The sequence below is a fragment of the Dromaius novaehollandiae genome, chromosome 2 (assembly GCF_036370855.1).
Source record: "Dromaius novaehollandiae isolate bDroNov1 chromosome 2, bDroNov1.hap1, whole genome shotgun sequence".
Taxonomy (NCBI): Eukaryota; Metazoa; Chordata; class Aves; order Casuariiformes; family Dromaiidae; genus Dromaius; species Dromaius novaehollandiae.
This window is the reverse complement of record NC_088099.1, coordinates 70,146,120-70,169,690: the sequence shown is the minus strand read 5'-3', so window position 1 is coordinate 70,169,690 and position 23,571 is coordinate 70,146,120. Positions and strand designations below refer to the sequence as shown.

The 23,571-nt window shown below is 42.0% G+C and overlaps 1 protein-coding gene across 8 annotated transcripts in view; it reads right to left on the bottom strand.

The window, feature by feature from the left end:
• LOC112983031 (poly(rC)-binding protein 3-like) overlaps positions 1–23,571 on the bottom strand; it is a 507,597-nt gene that overhangs the window by 19,713 nt on the left and 464,313 nt on the right. For 5 of the 8 annotated variants that reach the window (XM_064506731.1, XM_064506733.1, XM_064506734.1 and 2 more), the window contains 8 exons: positions 21,337–21,360; positions 21,210–21,242; positions 18,070–18,186; positions 10,923–11,054; positions 7,264–7,392; positions 4,926–5,069; positions 742–798; positions 191–266 (listed from right to left, as the gene is read on the bottom strand). In XM_064506731.1, the coding sequence (XP_064362801.1) occupies positions 191–266; positions 742–798; positions 4,926–5,069; positions 7,264–7,392; positions 10,923–11,054; positions 18,070–18,186; positions 21,210–21,242; positions 21,337–21,360 (712 nt within the window). The remainder of the gene's footprint in view (positions 1–190; positions 267–741; positions 799–4,925; positions 5,070–7,263; positions 7,393–10,922; positions 11,055–18,069; positions 18,187–21,209; positions 21,243–21,336; positions 21,361–23,571) is intronic. The other 3 variants (XM_064506732.1, XM_064506737.1, XM_064506736.1) reach the window with 2 other exon arrangements.

Genomic DNA, 23,571 nt, shown 5'->3' with positions numbered 1-23,571 from the left:
ACGACGTTTTAGTAATGATGAAAGGAACTGCAACAAGAGGCACAGGGCGGGGGGGGGAGAACAAAGATTAATGTGTGAAAACAGAAGGAACACTGGTCATTGCGCACATTTATTATTAAAATGATGTAATGACCGTGGGAAACAAAGCTGTTAAGAAGAAGGACATCCCCAGGGGGTCACGGGTACGTACCAGGGAAACCAGGGGTGGTCTGCCCAAGGGGAGTAAAGGGGGGATGCTGCATAGCCAACTGGTGAAGCTTGGTCAACTGCAGGGCAGGATGGGAAATTAGAACTAACCAATCAAATGGAATTATTTCAGAGCAGAGAAACCATCTTACATGTTCTAAAACTGGATTAATTAAAATTATATTTAAAAAAAGGTTTAATCATTCATTCTAATCTACTGTAGAGAAAAAGAAACTGGTTATAAATGACATCTCTACTGTTATTACATGTAATGGCTATTGTTAATATTAACTAATTATCTGTAGAATTACATATTAAAAGAACTCAAATATATCACATGCAAAAAAAGACCAAGATAACTGGCATTTGTTCCTGGGCCATTGTACTTTCTCCCAATTACTACATGAGATAAGAGATTCAGCCCAACTAACATTGGGCTGAACAGTATGTTGTTAAGGAAAAGTGTCCTTAGGCTGTGGCTTTATTGTTAGCTGTAGAAAGCAATTGTTGCCCAGAACAAATAAGAGGGAGAGAAAGAAAAAGGGGATAATTTACATGCGCTGGACTCACGTCTGGATGCGGGATGGCATACTGGCCCTGAATCGTAAACGCCTGCGAATAACAAGCACAAAGGAGACATGGATCAGGCAGCTCGGCCAACAGCGTTCCCCTTTCCTTTGGGCTACAGAAAAGCCTCCTGCCAGTTCCCCAGCTAGTACCACTCTTTTTTTCTTTCTGAACGCAGAGACAGGCTTAATTCTCTTGTGCTGCTTGATATCGCCGGCCCGACACAGAGAGGCTCTGCACCCCTTCCCCATCCATCCCGTGGCGAGATGCGCCGAGGGGAGCTGCAGAGGAAGGCGATGGGGACCCCCAATGTGGCTGGGTCTTATGTTGCACAAAAAGCCAAATATCCACCCCAAATCCAGCACTCTGTGCATGTCAAGAGCAGTGCCTGGGGTATGGTTTCCGGCGTCATTCCCTGGCACGGGGCTTCCGGCCGGCAGCCCCACCGCCGGGCAGGATGCCGCGACACGCCTGACATAAGCTAGCACAGCCCTCCGTTTGCCCTGCCGGCTCTGCTCAACAGCCTGCAGAGAAAAACTATTAAAAAACACTACATAAAGTATAATTCGCTATTATATCCTGTAGGGCTTTTCTAAAAGGGACGGCATGTCAGAACAATTTTAAAGGGCTTGTGCTTAGACAGGCAGGAAAGCAGAAGGACAAATTATAACATACAAATATTTGTACTGGGAGAATTATAAACAGGCAGAGAGCTGATCAGCTTAGTTTGCAAAATGGTTATTTGACAAAAGCCCTCTTAGAAAGTAATGAATCCTCTGCAAATGATAAAACAATTCATTTAATAGAATTTGGATATTAAAACCTTTAACGACCCAACTGCTTAATGCACATTTCTGTAGGGGCATTTCCCTTCTGGAGAGGAAACATTTCATTTAGTTTTCAATTTAGTTATAAAACAAGGCCACAATCCAGCCAACATTATGTACATGAGCGGTTTTTGAGGCAGAAGTATGCTCTTGAGCTCAACGGGATGTTCACAGACATACATACTCGCACTCGTTTATGTGGGATGGCTGTTACAAGTGGTCTATAAATGAAAAGAAAAGGCTCCAATCCAGCAAAACAGATCATCACTGACATTAGTGGGTCTTAAGCAAGCACATATTTAAGCGAGCGAGCAAGCAAAGCATGTGTTTAAGTGCTTTACCGAATGAGGACGAGTTTAAGCGAATGCTTTGCTGAATGAGGGCTTTGTGCCTACGGCTGAGCACTGGAGCAGCCTCACAGATGTTACGTTTGGAAAAGATGCTAAGTTTGTGAGCAAATACTGGGTCTATAAAGCACTAATTTGGGGTCTAGGCCTCTGTGCTGGATCAGGGATGTCCAGTCTGATCCTGGCTTTACATCAAATCCAGTGGAAGGAATATCTTTTATGTGTTTCCCACACATTGTGTGAACCTGAAAGAAGTCACTGCAAAAAAAAAAAAAAAAACCCCCACCAGCGACCCTAACAAAGGTTGCCCGCCTCCCTCATCATCTCTCTCCCACCCGCTTCCAGGTGTACACAGGAGGAAGCAAGCACAACTGGGGAAATCACTGCAATAATTCAGATGCAGAGCTCAGCCTAGTTTTTATTTAGTTGACAATGAAGACCATCAAGGCAGCATGGATAGTATGAGTCTTAAATATTTTTCTTTCCTAGTAGAAAAGATGCCCTTCACTTCTTACGCTCCCAGAAGGTCATTTGACTGTTTTGGATTGAGAAAACCCGTCTTTGGCTGTGTCACCCCTTGGTGGAGGACCTGTGCCCTTCCTGTGGCTCAGGCAGGCCAAATCCGAGCATGGTGGCAGTGGCTCTCACGTCTGTGCTACAGCAAGTCACTGAGCGTGTGAGCCATGGCACTGCTCCCAGCGAAGGCAAGAGTGACTCTCCTGCTGACGCGCTGGCATTAGTAAGAGCAGGAGTGACCTGGTCTACAAATCCTCAATTTAAAACACAAAGCTGTTGTGACACAGAGCAAAGCTGCACCCTGTGAGTACCTGTTCCAACAGCAACGTAGCACAGTGGGCAGAAATTTTTGGTTGTTTCTGTCAGGCAGGAGCTGGGCTTTTATTTATTTATTTTTTTTTAAACATATGTTGGATTTTGGTAGGGAGCAGAGCAGAGCCGGCAGGATAGCCTTCAGCCTCCTTTCAGTTTCATCATGCAATGCAACATCAAAGCAGCATAAGAGAATTAAAAACAATGTTTCAAGCAGCAAAACGCCAGCCTGTACGTAAAAAACAGACATTGGATTTTGCTAGCATCGCTTGATATTCAAGCATTAAAAAAACCAAAACATTTCAAGATAGCCACAGTGTAATTTAGAATGGAAAAACAACTTCTGATACTATAGCAAAAAGGTTGGGTGGACTTAATGCTGCTGACAAAGTTTTATTTTCAATATTAATTTCCAATCAGCATGCAATACACTTGGTGCTTTGACACCCACTAGAGATGCTTTCCATACTGACTCCCAAATCCACTCAAGCATTTTCTAAGCTCCTGAAAGGTCACTGAGTAAGTGAGGGACTAGAATCAAAGTGGGCAGAAAGGATATGTCTCATGCACTCCTTCTTGTCTCAACAGGGTTGCATAAAAAAAGTAGAGAACACTTCTTTTTGACTGATAAAACTGAAGATGACAAGAATTTAGAGAACTATTAGACCTTTAAATAGGACGTGTTCCATTATTTATACAAACTGCTCAGAGCACCCTAGCGAACAGTTTCAGCATTTTGGAGTAATCATGTACACAGGGACAGTCTTTGAAGACAGTGGCCATTACCACACTGGTAACGTGGGCTGTCACTTATATACGCACATACGTTTCCTAAAGAAAAGCAAAAGCACTGCATTATAAACTTAATGTATCTCTTGAGTAAATTTTTTCTGAGCTTTCCATCACAGACCAATTCCTGGCAAATTATTTTCAATCTCAATTCGACTTTGGTCAGTAAGGAGGCAAATTTCTTACTCGGAAGAAGCAGCAGGCTCGGATACCAGGAATTGATGGCTGCTATATCCAGATTATGAAAATGCAGACACAATATATAGTTACAGGACAGAACATATTACACTGAAGCGAGACCTAAAATAGTAAACACTGAAAGCTCACTCCAAAGGCTTGTGGGAAGCAACAGCTATGATACATATTGGAGATGTGCAGGAGCTTTCTTACAAACCATCAGAGCAAATTCATGTCCCACCTTAGCTGCGTGTCATGGGCCCATTTCAGGGTGATATCCAAAGGCAAGGAAGACTCACCCAGCACATGGGGTGTGCCACGAGGCTTTAAAAGCTGGGGAGAACCCCAATTCATATAGCTTAAGGTGAAGGGGGAACAGTCAAGCCTTCACTATTCAAAAAACAAACAGGAGAGCTCCAGCTGCTGTAAAGCAGGCTGTGCACTTCATGGCTGAGAAGGTCTGCAGTTGCATTTATGTATTTACTGCAACCTCAGAAGCCCATTTCTGCTTGGTCTTCAGGGACTACAGCAACAGAAATAATAACGTGTGTATGTATTTTTACTACAGAATGCATGATTTGGTCCTAATAAATATGAAAACTAAAAGAGAAGAAGTATGCCTTTCTTGAGCAGAGCCATCCTGCTGTTCGATCATTGCTTGTACTCTGCTGAAAGGTTGCCAGAACTACTTATACCACTTAAGAGTGAAAAAGCAACTCCTACCATAATGGATTTGGACACCTCTCAACTGACAGGAGAGCAAACTTGTTCTAGATTACAGAAGTTAACTTTAAACCTTGTTAAACTACCAGTCATCACAGTGTTGTCTCGTTCTGCTGCTCATTGGACAAAGCTGATGAGAGCGACTCTACAGTACTGAAAGAGAAGCAAGGAAAATACCCACTCCTCCTGCCAGATGACACATTTCTGACAACATCTACTAGGAAATAGCAAGGCTTTTTTCCTGTCTAACCACAACAACAACAAAGTCCTCTCCCATGAGAAAATCCCCAGGACAGTGCCCAGGGTATTACTGAAATAATTACTTCCCAGGCTTGTTCAGACTGTTTATTAAGTGCTCTCCACCACAATTATAAGTTTGTAATGCAGTGTTCTCCTTTTCTGCAGACCATAAACACACAGAGTAGATGAAGCACATCAATACTATACCAGGCAAAAAAAAGAGTAAAAGTTGAAAACTAACAGGCGCCGGCTGAGGTTGGGCCAAGACGGTGTGGTTTCCAGCTGAAGCCAAAATGGTGTCTGCTCTTACCTGGCCACCTGCAAAAATGATAGGTGCAGAGGCAGGTTTGGGACGGTAGGGGATGGTGGCACCTTTGGGTGGGGACTGCAGACAGAAACACAAAGCGGTCAAAATGCAGAATGAGGCAGAGCTCGTACAAAAATCTCTCCTTACCTTGGTCACCTCCAAATACAACGCACACAGCTAACCCTGCCCCCGTCCTACCCCATCCCTCCACCACAACTGAGGCCGGCTGTCCTTGCTTTTGTGGGCACACACCACAGTCCTGACAGCACGGCTGGCAAAGGCAGTGCTGGCACTTACGGCTTCATTACCACAACAGTCTGATGAAGCTATAAAGCTTCATTAAGCATTTCAAGGCATTTCAGGAAACACAAGTTTGAAATTTGTTGATCTTTTGGAAGAACCTGGCCGATGTTCTCACTCTGTTATTACAGAACACATTCGGTTTATTGAGCTTTCCTATACTGTTACACATCAAGATTTCTTGTTTTATCAACTCAATTAAGTCAGATGCTCAATTGCAGGTTAATGGCATGATCCCACCTTACATTTGACTCATTTGGTGAAAATTTCCCCCAGCTTCAGTGGGAGCATAGCTAGGAGCTTTACAGCAAACAGCAGAGGAATTTATTCCCTGGAGTGCAAGGTCAGGACTCAAAGAGAAAATACCTGACTGAGGCTGACTCTCTCCTTATAAATAAAGTGGGAGCACATGTCTATAAAACAGGTTTCTGACTGGTGCCCTGATCTCAATGCATTAACTGCAATTTAAAGAGATAACAACAGTAACACTTCCATTACTTAATACCATCGAATTAGTTATCTCATTCTCATATCATATCTCTCTTATTGCTACTTCAATAGAAGTGTTTACTGCCAAATTAAATATATACCGCCAATTAGAACACACTCATTTTCTGAATTCTTTAAATGTTCAAAGAAACAAATTGTAGTGAAGCCAGGGCCTTTTTGAATAGTGTTGCTTGTCATTTGCCTAACTCTAAAATTAAGCACTTCTTATGTCAAAACTGGTTATGTAAAAAAATAATGGCTCTGTCTGCCGAAAAATATGACTGTGCCTCTGATTTTGAGAAATGGCTTCTCTCGTTTTCTTCAGCAAATAACTATGTCTTCTGTGAATGTCACTTGTACATTAGACTATGCACTCTATTCACAAAGCTGATGCCTATTATATTCTCTAATAAACTAAAGTTATTTTCCAATGTCTATCTCTCTGTTTCCTTGCCTTCTATAACAAAATACTTTCCTCACAGTAGTCCAACAAAAACTGAAGGAAGAGTCACTTTTTCCAGGAAAACACTGGGGAATCGATTAATTTGTAGGCATCTATTTGCATAAGGCTGTATGTCATTCTGATGCGAGGGCTGTATGTTATTTGGAGGCATGGCATACTTCTGCACAGCCAATAGCCATACTGCGGTATCTGACACGCCGCTGTTTCTCCTATCTCCCAAGGAAGGAAGAACAGCAGGGTGTCAGACATCACAAGGAGACAGCTCTTGACTAGCCTTGGTTTAAAAAAACAACAACAAAAAAGTCTCAAAAAACCACAGAAAATTTTCCAGCGGAAAACATGATAAAAAATGGAGATGCTTCATGAGCTGTGTCAAAAATTATGGTTACTAGGTCAAAACATTTCATTTTGATTTGCTGAGATTTGTTTTTTTTCAAACTGCTATTCAACTTTATCATTATGAGAAGTGTACTTGTAGAAAAGTAAAGGCATTTTCAGCTATCTCAGGATTAAAATGCCCAGATTTTTATATAAATTAACTTATATAATTGAATCTAAGAGCTAAAAAAAGAGAGTCAAAATGAAACATTCTGGCCTTATGCAATGTTGTGATCCTAAGACAACAGAGAGTCCCGATACAGCCTAAACGGTGGTATTCAGAGTTATTTCTGTCTGAAAGAAGAGCTAGTTGTCTTTTGCTCTAATCTACATCAACAGAAAATGCTTCTCTCAGAATGGACTGGAATTCCACTCTGGACAAATTGGGTTGTTTGGGTTTTGTTTTATCTTTTTTTGACAATGTCTCAACAGCCCTGGTCTGTGGTTCCTAGAGCCTGCTTGAAAGGGCACAAGATGCTCTAAGCTGTTGGGCAGGGCAGGGCCCACCAGAGCCCCCCGAAATCCTGGACACAGCAAGGGCACGCAGCACCCTTGGGGCACCCAGGGCATGGGAAGTGTGAGGGAAAATGCTGGTTTTGAACATCTCCAAGGTGAGAGCAGATGCTCTTGGCAATTGCTTACCTCGAGCATGACCACGCAGATTTGCTTCACACACTGGATGATGGCATCGGGAGTGCCCGAGATCGTCACTGCCCGCTCCGTTGAATTTGGCAACATATCGCCTGCCACTTGCACCTGGGCTCCTGTGGACTTCAGCAAAGACAAACCAGAGAGCAAATCACTGTCAGGGAGGTGACGGCGCAGGCTAAAAGCCAGGCATACACTGCTGGGAATGGAGGCGATGACATGGAGCCACCTTAAACCTGCTCTTTTCTCTGTTAACTACATGTGCAAACGCACATCCAGACGCAGTAACTGGGCTCTGGCAGAACACGGGTTTGCCTGCTCCAGCTGATTTGCAAATGCTTCCATTGCGGGAAGGTTAGCTTCCAAGAGCTGTTAAAGCAGCAAGCCGGGACCTGAATTTCAGAAGCAACCTTTTAACCCCCTCAGACAAGTGCAACACTGATTAAAAAAGACAAAAGGTGGAACCTGCTACTTTCTAATGACTAACAAAAATTAGGAAAAAAGAAATTTGCTGATAACTAAAGACGGTCTGCTCATCAAATGAGCTGCAATAGCAAACAACTGTTTCCTTAATCCACTGATGGTTGACTTCATTTCTCTGGATGAAATCTGGGGCTGCTTCATGCTCTGGAATATCTCATGATGGTGCAGGAGCTCTTCTAAATTGTAATTACTGTTGATTAAATATATGCACATCGTCAGCTTTTAGCTCATTAATGAACCCAAGGAGGTAATAAGCAGATTTTTTTCTTTTTTTAAATTTGATCTTGGCACTCATGTATCTTAGTTAAAAAAAAAAAAAAAAATAGACATGAGGCCAAAATCACCTCTGGTATTATTTCACGAAAGTCCTGAAAGACCTTTTCAATCAATGGAAAAAAACATGCATTTCATATTGAGTTAGCATTTTCGCATATACAGTACAATCTATTCCTGACTGTTATTGCAATGCAATATTTGGGGGGTTGTTTTTTTCTGATTTTTAGCACTCAATGATTTTGTGCCAGTCAGCAAGGAGTTAATTTATTCTTCTGATGATCACATACAACACATCTTATTCTTCTTTCCAGAGACTGATTAAATTACTGATTACATCTTGTGTTCGCTGCTGTTTAATGCCAGAATATCCATTCCTTGTTCTATAATAGGCTTTGGAATTTCACCATAATTTGATCAATCTGCTGTGTCTTTCTTTTCTTTTTTTTTTTAATAACCTTGTCTTGAGAATAGTACAGCAACCATGCATGTTGTTCCTAAGTATCTTAGGAGCAAAAGAGCACCTCCCGTGCAATTGGTGCGCAGAGCGTTGTGCGATGATGAAAATCAGAACACATCTTGAGATGGATTCTCCGTTTTTCCGTTTGACTGTATCTGCTGTTTAACATACAGCTCTGGGGATTGGTACATCTAGCATAAACTACTCTGTCAAATACTGCAATCGCTTACGCATTTGCTTTGAAAGCTGATCTTGTTTATTCTTTGACTTTAAGCGTATGTCAGCAGTGAAAAAACGGGTAACATTTTGTCCATTGCCTTTATGCTTAAGAAAATGTACAGTGTGAATTCATGCTATGTCAGCCTTTCTCAAAAGACCTCTTTGGCCAAACAACATCCTTTTACTTCCTTGTACTACAAGGGTAGCTAATACCTTTAGAAACTCTACTCACCAGCATAATCATTTAGCCCTTCAGTGCCCACAGGCCAGCAGACTGATCCCTATGGAATTCACAGGCCAACCCATGTCCTAAAATTGCTCACCCCATGTTTTGCATGAAAATTCCAATATTTAAAAAAATCTGTAAAATCTGCAGCTATCCACTCACCAGAGCATAGTTCGCACTCATACATGGTACTGTTCAGCACAACTAAGAAATGAGCCCGATTCCCACTTCGTAACAGGTCCACAGGGCATCTAAGAGACCCGGGAGACCAAGGGAAATCGTGTCCCGTGGCTGAAGTCATGTCCGAGTGAGCGCTCCGGGAGCAGCTCTGTCTTTGGTAATGGCCAAGCTTTAGCTCAACTTCCTCTGCTGACTGCCACTTTGACAGCACAGAGACATTCAAAAGGTTTTTGGGTTCAACCAGATATAAATTGCTACAGATGTAGTGACTGTACGGAATTTGAGCCAGAAACTTCCCTGGGGGAAGGTATTCACCTTACTGTACCCAGGGAATGCATTTCAACACACTAATATTTTGTTCCATCTAATATAAAGTTCTCTGACAAAGTTTTTTTGCAATTAAGGAAAAAAAGAGAAAGGGTTTCCTATGACCCTAATGTTTGCATAGAAACAGTGTTTTCTTCCCCTCCATGTCACCAGGTGCCTCCTTTCTCCCAAATCCCTAAAGTAGGTTTGAAAATAAAGACTACTGAGGACTGTAGCTTGCTGGTTCTCTGATGAAAAATAAAATAACAAAATTCCAAGACAAAAAATCTGATTTGTAACTAGCTTTTACTTGCAGGTCTCAGATGGCAGGGCTCCCAATTATTTTTCTGTGAGTTTACAAAAGAAACGTGTGTATGTTACTATGCTCTTCTTCCCTGTACGCAAGGGGAGAAAAGACACTGTCCGTACAGATCAAATCCTGAAAGGACAAACTAAGCACCAGAAGGACCTTAGTTAAAAAACTCCTGAAACAATCACATTTGAATCCAAATAAAGTAATTTGGAAGAATTTGAAAGTCAATAGGGCAAGGCACTTAACTGCCCACTCTGATCACCTCTCCTTCCACGCTAGCATAAACTAACATTTCACAGCAAAAGCTGGACATGTAATTTTGATCAAAGCATTTCCCACTAATTTATGACACTTCAATTTTTCTTTCAGTAGAAAAATGTTGCTTGGCTCTTTTTTTCATGCTTGAAATGAAAATTTGAAGTTCAATGAAACATACTGTCTTTAATCAACATTTTGAACAAAAAGATAAAGGTAAGTTTCATTTTGGTAAAGCCTGTCAAAAGCTTTTGTTTTGACACTGCCAAATGAAAAATGGATCAGATTAAAAAACCCCATCTATATGGCCTTTCCAGGATTGGAATATATGAAATCAGGTCACCAGGGAAACAGCAAAATCAAGGAGACACAAGAAAGGCGTATGAAAATCAATTAGAAAATAAGAAACTAGACCAAGCAGTTGATCTACTAACCTTGCCACGCCAAGGCTACTTGGGCCTTGCTGGCTGCCAAGGCTCTAACGACTTGGAAATGACTGCGACACTCAGACCTGCCATCATCTGAGCATTGCCAGGAGGCGGTTATACCTAAAAAGAAACTTGGTGGGCCATTTCTGTTGCCAAACTGTTGCTTTGCTAAACTGTGTATTGATTTGGGGAGGTTGTTTTATTTTCCTTTTCTAAACTTCACTCGAGCGCTAGCTGTGAGTTACCGTAAGAGCTTATCATAATGCCAGAACAAAGACCAATATATTGCAAAGTTGATTTTTTTTTTTTCCATTTCACATACTGTTCCTAGCTTGAAGGAAGACACGTAGGTACAGGTGTGCTGGACACTTGCCTCCGGCACAGCAAGGCTTTTTTCAGGCATTTCACTCAGCATGTATTTACAGTAATGCGATCAGCACACCGCAGCGGGAGAGGGCAGGGGCTTTGCACAGCCGCACCGGGACACAGAGCAGCCCTCCTGAGACTTACCTCCCTGATTTCTTTGATTTTGGAGCCTCCTTTTCCTATAAGGGACCCGCACTGACTTGCTGGCACGACGAGTCGCAGCGTTACAGGAGGTTTGCTGGTCACCGTGCTGTTTGTCATCGAAGCATTTATGTCCTGCAACAACAATGTCAGTAAGAGTCAGCTGAGGATGTCAGGCCTCTGAAGCATTAAGGGGCTCAGGGCAAACGCTTGAGCTATGCTTGAAGAACAGAGGAGCGTGAAACTAATTGGGGGAAGGGGTTTCTGCTACAGGTGAAGCAGCCAGCTCTGGGGAGACACGCCATGAGCCTGAGCTGCATGGAGGACCTGTGCTCTGGCAGTGCCTCTGCTGGCTGGTGCCACGGGTCTGAGCTGAGGGAGCAGCGGCAGCCTCAGAGGCAAGGCCAGGAGGAGGATGCGGCATCCTTCATCAGGCCAACTGAAGCAGGTGGGAAAAAAAACGAATGAGCTTTTGGGCTCCCAAGCCCCCACATCCTGCTTTGATGCCTTTTCCACCCTCTCAATTAGAACATTTCTGCCAGGTGTCTTCATGTTTCATGCAACTTCTTGCCATTTTTGACACAAAGGAAGAGGTTAAAAAAGGGAATGACAAAGGATCTGGGAATAATGTGAAGCAAACAAAACTGGACTATTTTGATAAATATTTTCACCAACGCCAAATTTAACTTCTCTTTTGTGGTGGATCTACAAGATCTGTAGTTCTGCATAATTTCTAAACTCTTGTACATCGCAGCTGTAGAACAGAGCCTCCAAAACCAGCTGACGGTGCTGACAGACCTAACAATCCTTCTAAAGTCTTCATTACAAAGGAAAAGGTAATGCTTATCTTCCCACTGAACAATGAGCGCACTTAAGATTAAAAAAAAAGAGGCACAAACTGCATAGCACCTCGCTAGCAACCACGAGAATCTCACCATGGTTTGCTAATATTGACGGAGCTGACAAGAATATCTCCTTCCACCTGCGGGGTGGAATGGAGCTGCTATTCAGTAGTTCACAGAAACGCTACCCAAGAGATTAGGAAAAGTACGACAGAAAACACACATTTAAATATGCATTCAACTCATTTAAAATGCAACGAGAATTACAGGAACCAGAACGAATGTGCTTCTCGACATTCTCACCTACCAAGAGCTGCCACTTCTACAAAAAAAGCGCCTCCGTGCATGATTTGGACCCCAACGAAAAAGATTCAATTTTTCAGCTGGAAGATGTGACTCTGCTATATCACATTTGTGCCAGGCAGTGGCATGCTATCCTCCAGAGTAGGTAAATAACCCACTCCAAAGCCACATAGCACAACCCCAGCAATCTCTCCTACGTGCATCTCACAACTGGCCTGGCCTCAAAGCATTAATTGCATTTAGTGCCTTCAAAAGCACTTCATGAACATCAGTTCATTGAAAGCTACAATTCTCTTTATTTTCTCCTTATTTAAAGGGAGTGAGAACTAAAGATATAGGCTCAGCATTACACCCATAAAGGAGTCAGACCAGGGTAAAAATGGAGCAAAAAAGAAATGAACAAAAAAAAAATCCCCTCCAGAACTGCAGGCTCCCAAGTAGAGCTGGCCAGAAATTCTTCTCATAGAATGTTCTTCTGTCCAACTAGAAGATTCCCTTCATTTAAATTCTAACTTTCTAGGGCCCTGCATCCATTTTCCCAAAGCTTTGACTAGATTTAAAGTTGCTGTCTTTCCCAGGCTGCTCCTCAGCCAGAATGGGCTTCCAGGGAGCCGGGAGGTGCTGCGAGATCCTGTGTCAGGTGTGAAGCTTTGCAGAAGCCCTAGTTTCTGGCATTCCTGGCTCCGGGGCGGGAGAAGTGGCCAGGAGTCACGGCTTGCCAAGGCAGCTCCGAGATCTGCCGAACCATGTGGCAAATACATTTCACAATTTTTCTTTACAGGTTTCTAAATGAAATGTTAAACCTGCCAATTTCCATAGCAAGCATAATGGGGCTGTGGGGTGGCTCCTCAGCTGGTACCTGATCATCACAGCATCTACCTTAGCTGTAGTAGCAATTTAGTATTTGACATAAAGGCATCACCTCAATTGCTTTTATCACCTTTCCCTTCCTCCATCTTCTATAGCCGAGCAAATTCGTTACAGATACTTGCAAATGGCCATGGATTCCACCACATTTTTGCATTTTAGCTGGAGAAGGGCTGACTACCAGCTCTGTCTGCTAGTTTTTCCAGGACTCAACTATCATGCATTTTTGCAGTGGATTATGTAGATTTATTTTATAAATTATGTAGACTTATACCCCAAACCAGAGCTGCCCCATTCACCAGTGAACTTACAGCTGCATTTCTTGGGTCTTAGCCCCTAGTTTGGAAACCATTGCTCTAAAATGTCTCCTCCTGCAATTCCAATGACCCAGCTGGGTTAGTGCCATTTTTTCACCTCTCTCTTCTTCCTCTGGAGTGAACGCTTTAATTGGTTATGTGATTACCTACTTAGTCAGCGCCTAAATTCATCATCAGGCTGCTAGAAAATCGACTTTTATCTAGAAAGGTTGTCAAAGCAGAGTGATATGAGGCTGCAAAAGAGCAGCACAGCAAACGCTCCTCCAGATCTCTCTCTCTTCTATATGGCTGCATTTTGAGAATTTTGCTAATATAAATAAAGTGTTACAGGGCTCCCATCTTTTCCTATACCTGCTGAAGCCCAGGTATACAGCTGTACAGTTGAAATGAAGAGTTTAAGGAGTTCATGTCAAAAGTAAAGAAAAGTACTTACTAGAGTACATCACAGCTTAAAAACAGCCCTGCATCTTGCTATGTCTGAAGAGGTATGCAGAATCTAGTGATGACAGCTAGTGCAAAGGGCAGAAATGCTGTAATTTGTAAATTATTCTGACTGAGCGTGTTGATGGACTGAGGCTGTGGGCACTGGGAAAAGGATACTGTGCAGACTACATTGATCCTAGCTGGTAACTACTCCAGCCTGGTTTCAGCTCTACCAATAAGCTACAAGAGCTGTTGTCCAACCATAAAAGGCTGAAAAAGTGCTGGTAAGAAAAGGGAAATGACATATGTTAAGCTTCCACAGGCATGGATGGGTACAGTCAGCTACTCATGTGATGGTTTAAAAGCAGACTAAGCTAAGACTTGACTGCCTACCTTCTAAGGTCTTTTGCCATCTGCTAGTTAGTGGAGTTGCATAGAGCATGAACTCTTGGGAAAGGGACATGCTCTTTGGGGGGGGGGGGGCGGGGTATACAAAAAAAGTAGAGAAAATCCCTCCTCCTCCTTTTTTGTTGCATAAAAGGATGCCTAAATATATCTTAACTCATGTAGTTTATATTTTCAACACAGGCAGGCCTAGCTGTATTTTAACAGGGTAACTGTTTAAAGTAACTCTGATAGCAGCACTTGGGCCACCAACCTAACCAGCTAACACAGATGTAGTGTTAAATCAACTCCATTCTAGTTATTTAGGTGTTAGCTGAGCTGTTCATCTCACGGGACTTCAAATATCCTTTAAAAATAATGCTTTTTCTTCGCTAAAAAAGGCCCTTGCAAGAAATGGAAAGACACACACGAACAAGCACATTTGGCACTTTCTCATCTGATAACTGAATGGGACATCTGAGGGCTCAGGGTGCAGGTATGCATGATCTCACATGTCCTTTGGAGTTACTTTTATCCTGCTGAATTCTCAGGCAGGTCTCTTTCTACAAACTAAAGATGACTCCAAGCCAAGACAGCTCTTGGGATGGGTCTCATTTCTCCTTCTCCACGCTGAACAACGGAAATTGCAATCACGGATGAGGGTTTCTTGCTACTCTTGTTAGCAAGGGCAGAACATGTGAGAAGAAACTAGAAGGGAGACAGGGTGTTCGTTACACACAAATGCTCCTAAAAGTGTTTGATAACTACTGCTGAACATTTCTTGAATAGTTATGCTATTACCAAAAATTGTTAATGACTCTATTTGTTCACCCTCAGTAAGAGTAAAAGGTCACTGGGTTTGCCCTACAGTTGCTGCAAGGGCCAAATTCCAGGTCTGGCAATTGATGGTGCTATCTATATTTCTTAGAATGAGTGAAAAGAATATTTTATAAGAAAAATGATATTCTCTTCTGGGATTTTCTGTTCTTCTTTTAATGCCTGAAAAAAATCTCCAACAAAACGATATGCATGACAAGTAACATCCAATAGTTAGATCATCTCTATTTTCTGAAACAGGACTTTATTTTGCCTCCAAAGTCTTAGAGTTATCTCATTTTATCAGCAGGAATAATTATAAAAACCCAAACTGATTACATGATACAGTTCTGTTTACCTCAGTCTTTCTAAGTATACCAGTAGCCAATTATATTAAAATTAAATATAAATATTTCAGAATACATAACCCCAGTACTAGATCTACAGCAAGTGCTAATATCCTTTTGCTAGGATACCACATTAAGATTCCAGATTATCCTTTAAAATCTAAGAAGGTAAATATGCATAAAATCCTCTCAGAGGCCTGAGATTCAGATTTCTTTGCCTCTTGCTAACTACAGCATATTCAAAGATAACTTGGTCTTGAGGGAGGTGCAGGGAGGTGGGGAGGTCCTGAATCTGTGCAGTATGCAATGTCTTTTTTGAGAGATGCAGCATTATTTTATTGGGTACTGGTTTTGATGGGAACTGGCGGGGATTATCTGTTAAAGATTCCCTCAGCATTTTTCAGGATAAGTGCCTAAGCAGAGCATGTTCCTCACAGAGATTATTGTCAGTGTTTCACACATCTCTCTGAATATAGGAACTGTGCTGACAGGTTAGGGCACAGTCTGAACGGAGCAGCCACATACAGCAAAATGGAGGAGAAAAAGCAAGCAGAATTTAATTGCCTGTACAAAACTTTGGCAAAAATACCTCAATTCCTATGAAAGGGCCCGCTACTCTGTCCTGAAGAGCATGCAAACCTTCAGAACAAACCTTCAAGCAAAAATGATTTTATTGACAACAGATCTTTTTCTCATAACAAAGATCTGCTCTTTCATAATTTTTTTTTAGATAAGAGTAACATTGTCAACTACTCTCTCTGGGTCTCTATGGATTAGAGGGTAGCGTGCCATACACAGAACTGTCTCTTGAGCTACTGTCTCTCGACGGGTGGTACAAGGCAGGTAAGCAGATGAAGCTGAGGAGGAGATGGCAGCAGCTGGTTTTAAAATTGGCTTGGAGAGAACTACTTGTGCCATTCTGCAAGATTCAAGCTTGAGACCAATATTATTTCATTAACAACTGGTTAGGAAAAGAAAATTAGTGTGCATATAAAATGTACTGTGCCACAGAACTGGGAGACTTCATCAGTATGTTGAAATATTGAAATACCACACAGGAAGATCTGAATAACCACGAAGAATTGGAAAAATATAAGTGGGATGAACATTTGCAGTATTAAAAAAGAAACAAACAGTCATTTATCTGGGGGCTACTAAGAAAGTCTGCCAAGACCTAGGAGATTACCGCTGACAAGACCTGCGGAAGAGCTGGTGATTCCCACTAATCCCAGAACGGTTGTATGCAAAACACTTCACCGCTCTCAGGTGAGGTATTCCCAGCAGTGGCAGGGATATGTTAGCATAATAGCCAAGATGGGGAACTGTTAGTGCTATTAAATAAGCCCTCGTGGAACTCGATTTGCAACCTGTCCAAAATTAACGCATACATTTAACATAAACTCAAATAGGGAAAAAGTAGGAAGAGATGATTGAAGTGACAAGAGGGGTGGAGAATGCATCATATGAAGACTGAGCTTGGCTCATGTAGGCTGACAAAGGCAAGGGTGTGAGGGCATAAAACTGTTTTCTAAAAAGATGTCTAGGAGAGAAATCTGCAGGGATAGAAAGAATTACTTCAATTAATGGCCAGTGCTGGCACAGGAACAAAACCGTATAAACTGCTCATGAATAAATTCAGGTGAGGAGTGAAAAGAAGGTGTTTAATTATCGGAGAAGTGAGGCTGTGGATCCAATAACAGGAACTAGAAAAAAATCTAACTAGTTTTTGATTACGTTATGAAGGAGATTGCATGACATGCTGCTTATGTTAGAAGACAACTGCATCTGATGACCCACAAGCTCTCTTCTAGTCCCCCTTTTACTCTAAATGAAAATAATCACCACAAGTAAATAAAGGCACAGGGTAACATTTCCCATCAATGCCAGCATCCCCTAATGCTAGGGGAAAGCATGGAGATTAACCTCACTGACTTAGAGAAAAAATGCTCTTAAGAAAGGGATTCAAATCCTTGTAATTTAGTCATCAAGGTGGAGAGGCAGCCCCTTTCTCCTGCTATGGGTGACTCAATCTGTGTATTTGTAGGCGCTTCCTTTAGGAGGAGGCGAATTCTCCTCTGTAGGCACCTCTCCCTCTCCATGGAGTACAGAAGAGATGCCTAAGCTGGACATCTGGCTTTCAGAAGTAGAGAGAGTTAAATCCTCTCCTAAGAGACCGGAGTGTTCATGTAGCCTGCTGCCTTTTCTTTGGGGATTTCCATTAAAGTAGCAACCATGTCCAGCCATAGGTGGTTCATGAAACTTGAGGAAATCCTAGTACTTTAGGTACATTATGTGCCCAGAATGGTAATTCTACAGTAAACTGAGCACTCTCTTGCCTCACTTACTCTTAGTGCCTTTATTTTAATTAATTTTAAAAGCTAAGATTTAAATATGGTAACTGGTAATTATGCATTTTGTTTTTAAAATAAAAATTTTCTAGTTGAATGAATTATATATTCATTTTGACATATATAAAATTTACATCAATACCAAACGAAATCATATAAAAACAGAGTTAAAAGTTATGCAATTATTCTTTTCAAATCAAATCCACAATGGGACTTGAAATTTTCCAAGACATTTTTCCTACCATTAGTGCACATTACTAGAAGCAACTGCTTTTCCCTGAAGTCTCCAAAAAGCAAAGGAAATGATCAAACAGCTTGTAAATTGACCCATTATTTTTCTTCAGGGTTACTGCCAAAAGCATTTATAAAAATACAACCACTTTCATTGCTATTAAATAGAACATTAAACAAATCATATTTAATATTAAACCAAACATGAGAAAATTCACACAGTGTTTGTATTTCAACTCGAAGAGAGAAAAAAATGCATTTTATTTGCTTACCTCTTCAAATTTTAGTGCAATCATAGAAAAAGCTTTAAAAATTGCATCTGTTGGGCCTGTTATTGTCACAATTCTTTCTGGACAGGAGCCTTCTGAAATATTGATTCGAGCACCACTCTGTCAAAAAGAACAAATATTTTTCAAATGTATACTCCCTGAAAAGCAAAGTAAGGAGGATCAGGGATATAGTTTGGGAAGAAGTATCTTGAGGCATCTAATTTATCCCCTACAATTGCAGCCCCAACATTAAATAATTTCAGCATAAACTGATCATGCACCAAAAAATCATCTAGCTGCAGGAAGCCAGACCCTGTCTAGGTAAATACTTATATAGCTTTCATCACACTATGCAGATTGCACCTCTGCAATTCAAAGTTACAAATAACTACATGAGCAAGTCTTTTCCTTTCCTTCTTGCAGGATTAACCTTAAACAGGGCTGAAACCACAGAATTTCAGGCAAGATTGTTTTGTTTTCTTTGGGGAGCACCAACTTCTTAGAGGAAAGATTTGCTTCACTCTGGTTTGCACCTAAGCTCAGTCCTTGATCTTTCTAGCTGGGCATTGGTTTACAGCATGAAGAAGGTTCCTTACAGATGGGTGTCATATGAAGTTAGTCAATGAACATGCACTGAAGTACCCTTAATTAGTCTCCCTTATGTAACCATGGCAATGTAAAGAAGGTCCTTACAGCACATGTAAATATATTCAAGAGGGTCTTAGTGTAGATGAGAATGAAATCCAGTCCAGGTGAGATCAACCCTACACTTGCTCTGTGGTTTTGGGCATGGAAAGGTGTTAATGCCTTGTTAATAACAAGTCGCTAGAGCTTCAGCTGCTCCACAGACTCTGACCTGCTTGAGGATCTTGGCCTGGAGCAAACGTGAGATAATATGAGTTAGTTTGGCCCTTTGCCTTCTCCTGCGCATGTTAAGCTACCACAAATCAGTAGTAATCCACCCGCGTGTGCCTGAGCCTTTATTCATGTGTATACTACTGCTGAACTGCAGGATGTCATACTTCCCCATATGACAGCAACCAAGAAGAAAAAAAACCCTATTAATAGAAAAATCTTCCTGTCACAGACTCAGCTAGCAGATCTACTTGATGCTTCTAGATAAGAGAGGGCAGCAGACACTTTTTCTGAAAGGTGAACCTAAGTGGGAATTGCTCTAATCAAACATCGGCGTTCAATCAGGAAGGAGATCCAGGCCTAGGGCTAGCTTAAACTGGCGGAGATGTTTGGCTGCAGTTATCAAACACAAATTGGGTTCCTCGGGAATCAATTCTGCAATGTGTTGGATGGGAGTTTTGCTAGCCAGCGCTGCCTGTGGGAGCCTGGCCTCAGCTACTCCACTGCTGACTTCATGAAAAGCAAGGCTCTTGATCTGCAACCACAGTCGCGGGAGTTTATCTGAAAGATTACTCCACAGTGGATTGTCTGCAGACAAAAATCACAGATGTTACTCTGCTGACAGACCTCTGGTCAAAGCAGAGCTATTGCACTTAGAAGGTTAGGGTTTAAAATAAAATGTGGTGGTCTCCAATACTTTTGTGCAAGAAGTTAACAACAGCAGGGCACAAAATGCCATGAAATGGCTTTTTTCTATTTTTCCTTAGACACAAAGCTGCCTATGACATGCTCCTGACTGGCACAGCAGACCAAAGTTATGTTTTTTTTCAGAAAAGTCAAAATACAGTTGTGTGTGCGCGCATTTTTATAAAAGAAATTTAAAAAGCAATGCTAAAGAAAAATGCTAAAGTTATTTAAAAGAACCACAGTGCCTGCTAGATTATCATCACATGGAAACATATCAACCTTGTCTTGTGTTGATAAGATGCATATAGTTCCTTTAAAAAAAATAAAGAAAGAAAGAAAGGCTTTCATAATTAAGTGTAGGTGACAGTCCTGCATAGCTTTTCAGGAGTGGAAGGAGAACATTTGACATTTATCTTGAAAAACAAACCAACCAGGAACTATAACTCTTCTGTAAGATGTTTGACTCTCAGAAGTCAGGTGCACTTGGAATTTATGCCCAAAGATATCTGCCTGTGATTGTGAGTAACTATTAAACTATAAATCAACTGGCAGAGTCACCTATTCCATGGGAAACAGACTTTTTTTTTAAAGTTTAAACAAATATACAAATATTTTAAAGCATAGGATGAAATCACTATCTCCAAAAACGGAACTGTGAACCCAGTCAGCCTGAAAATGAGCTTCTAGTTGTGTATATTTAAAAATGTATCACAAGGATTTTCCTGACTATGAGTATTTGAGGATTTTGCTGCCTGAGACCTTCTACCAGTATATGAAACAACAAAGCAGCTGGCATAGTAATGCATTGAGCTCCTGAAGTTTTAAAGAGTAGCATTTGTCTTTGGACTTACTCTTTAGGCAAATATTTGAAGGAACAAAATATTTCTAGGATCTACAGGTCGGATGTGCTGACTTGCAGAACAAGCGGGTCCTTAACCTCCACCCAGGAGCCAGGCATAATCCTCTAGAGGTAGTGCAGCTCGATTTGGGATGGGGTACAAGCCTATTAGCACTGGGAAGACTGAACTTTATGCAGCTTACTTTTAATTAGCCTTTTTGTATTTACAGCCTTTCTAGTGCATGTGAAATGGTCAGTGGTGCAGGTCTACCCTGTGTACATCCCACGGAGAGCAGCAAAGCAATGAAAAGTTAAGGCTACCCCGAGATGGGGGAAAGGGACACTTCGGCTTATGCACATGGAGCTCTGGCTCTGCTGAACTTCATGTCTATCCCCAAACTTTAGGCAGCATCAGCCTAAAGCCTGGTTTCAGATTTTGGAAGCTCTCTACCAGGAGGCTGAGCTGCGTGCAGGCATGATGTTGGTGTGCCAGTGAAAGAAAGAGTGGGTTTGATGCACTGGATCGTGCTGGCTAAGGCAGCAGCAGGCATATCGCTATGGGGCTGAAAGACTCCAGACTGCTGCGGTGATAAGGAGGTTACATTAACCACAAGGTTTAATTTAGGCAGTTTATACCATGACACTCGTAACAGAGTGACGATGCTGAACTGACTGCCCACTTGGTGGCACTGTCGCTCCACACACACTGAACATCACCAGCGCTAGAAAGGAATGCAAGTGAAGACATCAACGGTTGTCTTACCTCCTCCCTCATCTTCTTAACTGTCTCACCTTTCTGTTAACAAAACAGAAGAAAAGTTAGCCTGTGCTGATGAAGTGAACTGATACACAATATTCTGACATGAAGTTAAAGAGCAAAATTTCCTGACCTTTCCAATAATGCTTCCAACCTCCTGAAACAGAAAAAAAAAGATCCAGTAAGTGAATGATATGATTCGCTGAAGAAGAGCATTTGCTAAGCTCCTAAGCGATTCCACTAGCCACTTATCTCAAACTTGTGATGAGAAGCACAGCCCCGCTCCGTTGCTGCTGTACACAAATATGCCACGTTGTATACAAGGGGGCCGACTAAAGATGTGGCTTTACAGCTTACTGATGGTGCAAGAAAAATACCTTTCACAGAAACTGAGCTTGAGGTTACAGACCAATTCAATAAATACAGATAAACACCTATACCAGGGAACGAGAGGATCAAAAATAACAGAGCTACACAACCTACTAGGGAAAAAGGGATCTGATGCAAGCATCAAAATAATTGCTGGTCTTCCTGAAGGCACGCATCTACCTTCTTTTCACCAAGTGATAGCTAGAGTTGGATTTCCATGCTATCAAGTGTCATTGCGTAAACACCTGGTGGTCTGTCTTAATCTCTCCTTTAAGCACTTACAGAACAATAATTGCCAATCATTTTTTAGGGATTTGGGAATTGCTACTAGTGTCCCAGAATCTTACACAGAGGGACAGAAAACGCTGAGAAACATTGCTGTGAACTTACAACAGAATGATTTGGCAGTTCTGGCAACATCCCGCATGTTTAAAATTTGGCACATAACCAAAGGTAGCCCAACTGAAGCTAGGACTCTAAAACCATAGTCCAGACATTTTACACAAGTCACACAGGTGTAACATCAGACTGGAAATCACCTGACGGAAAGGAGACCAGCTAAAGGAAAACAAACACCTCTCCTGTATTCAGACCATAAAATCTACTTCCATGGTTAAAGACTGTCCCACATGGCTGATCTGACCTACAGGTATGATATATCGCTTTTTTCCTGCACAGTTTATATACTTGTCTGACCCTTCCCGAAACACAGCCACAAGAGTAAGATTTAAGAAATTGTTCTCCACTGCTCTGTCCAATGACAGACTCATGATAAAGTGGTACTAACTTCCCCCCGTTGTACCAGACTGCCTGGAGTGACCTTGAGGAAGCTATTTCTCACCGCTAGGTTATTTATAAGCTTATAATATGAAGCTGCTTGTGCTTGCAACTCCTCGAATCCTGCTCACAGGACTGAAGGGCTGTTCAGTGAGAGGAAGATCCAGCTCAAGGAAGAGCTTGGACATATGGTTACCTTGCGCTCCCTGCAAGTTTGCAGAGAACACCAAACTATGGGGAGTGGTTGATAACACTGGTGGACAAGGCTGCTATTTGGCATGACCTAGAAAGGCTGGAGAAATGGGCTAAGAGAAACTTCAGAGTTTTCAAAAAAGGGAAATCAAAGTCCCAGTGTCTGCGATGAAATAACTTCATGCAGCAGGCTGGGCTGGGCACCAGCAGCTTTGCAGAAAATGAGCTGGGGCTCCCAGTGGACGATAACCCAAACATGAGTCAGCAGTGCGCCCTTGCAACAAAGAAGGTCAATGGCATCCTGGGCTGTATGAGCAAGAGCGTAGCCAGCAGGCTGAGAGAAGGGATTCTTCCCCTCTGCTTGGCACTTGTGAGATCGGTCTGAAGGACTGTGGCCTGTTTTGGGCATACTACAAGACAGGCAAGGACATACTGAAGTGAATCCAGTGGAGGGCCACAAGATGGTCAGGGGACTGGAGCACAGGACACATAAGGAGAGGCTGAGAGAACTGTGTTTGTCCACCTTTAGGAAGAGAAGGCTTGGATAGGGGATCCTATTGCCAGGTAAAACTACTTAATGGGAGGGTGTAGAGAAGCTGGAGCCAAGTCTTCCCAGAGCTGCACAGTGAAAGGACAAGAGGCAATGCACACAAATTGCAACACATGCAATTCCTACCCAGTATGAGGAAAAGAATTTTTACCATAATGATGGCCAGACATTGGAACAGGTGCCCAGAGAAGTTGTGGAGTCTCCATCCTTGAAGATATCTAAACCCAACCAGGCAAGGCCCTGCATAACCTGCTCCAGTGGGACCTGCTTTGTGCAGGAGGTTGGACTGGAGACCTCCAGGGGTCCCTTCCAACCTTCTTGGTTCTGTGGTTCTTCAAGCATGGCCTTATGTCCACTGAAGTCCATGCCTAAGTGTAGCTACAAAGTTCCTCAACCCTATCTGGCTCTGAGTGTGGGACTACAGGCTTGTTTTCAAACTTTGCTTTTTCTGTTTCCTGTTTCCTTTTCTTATTTTCCTTC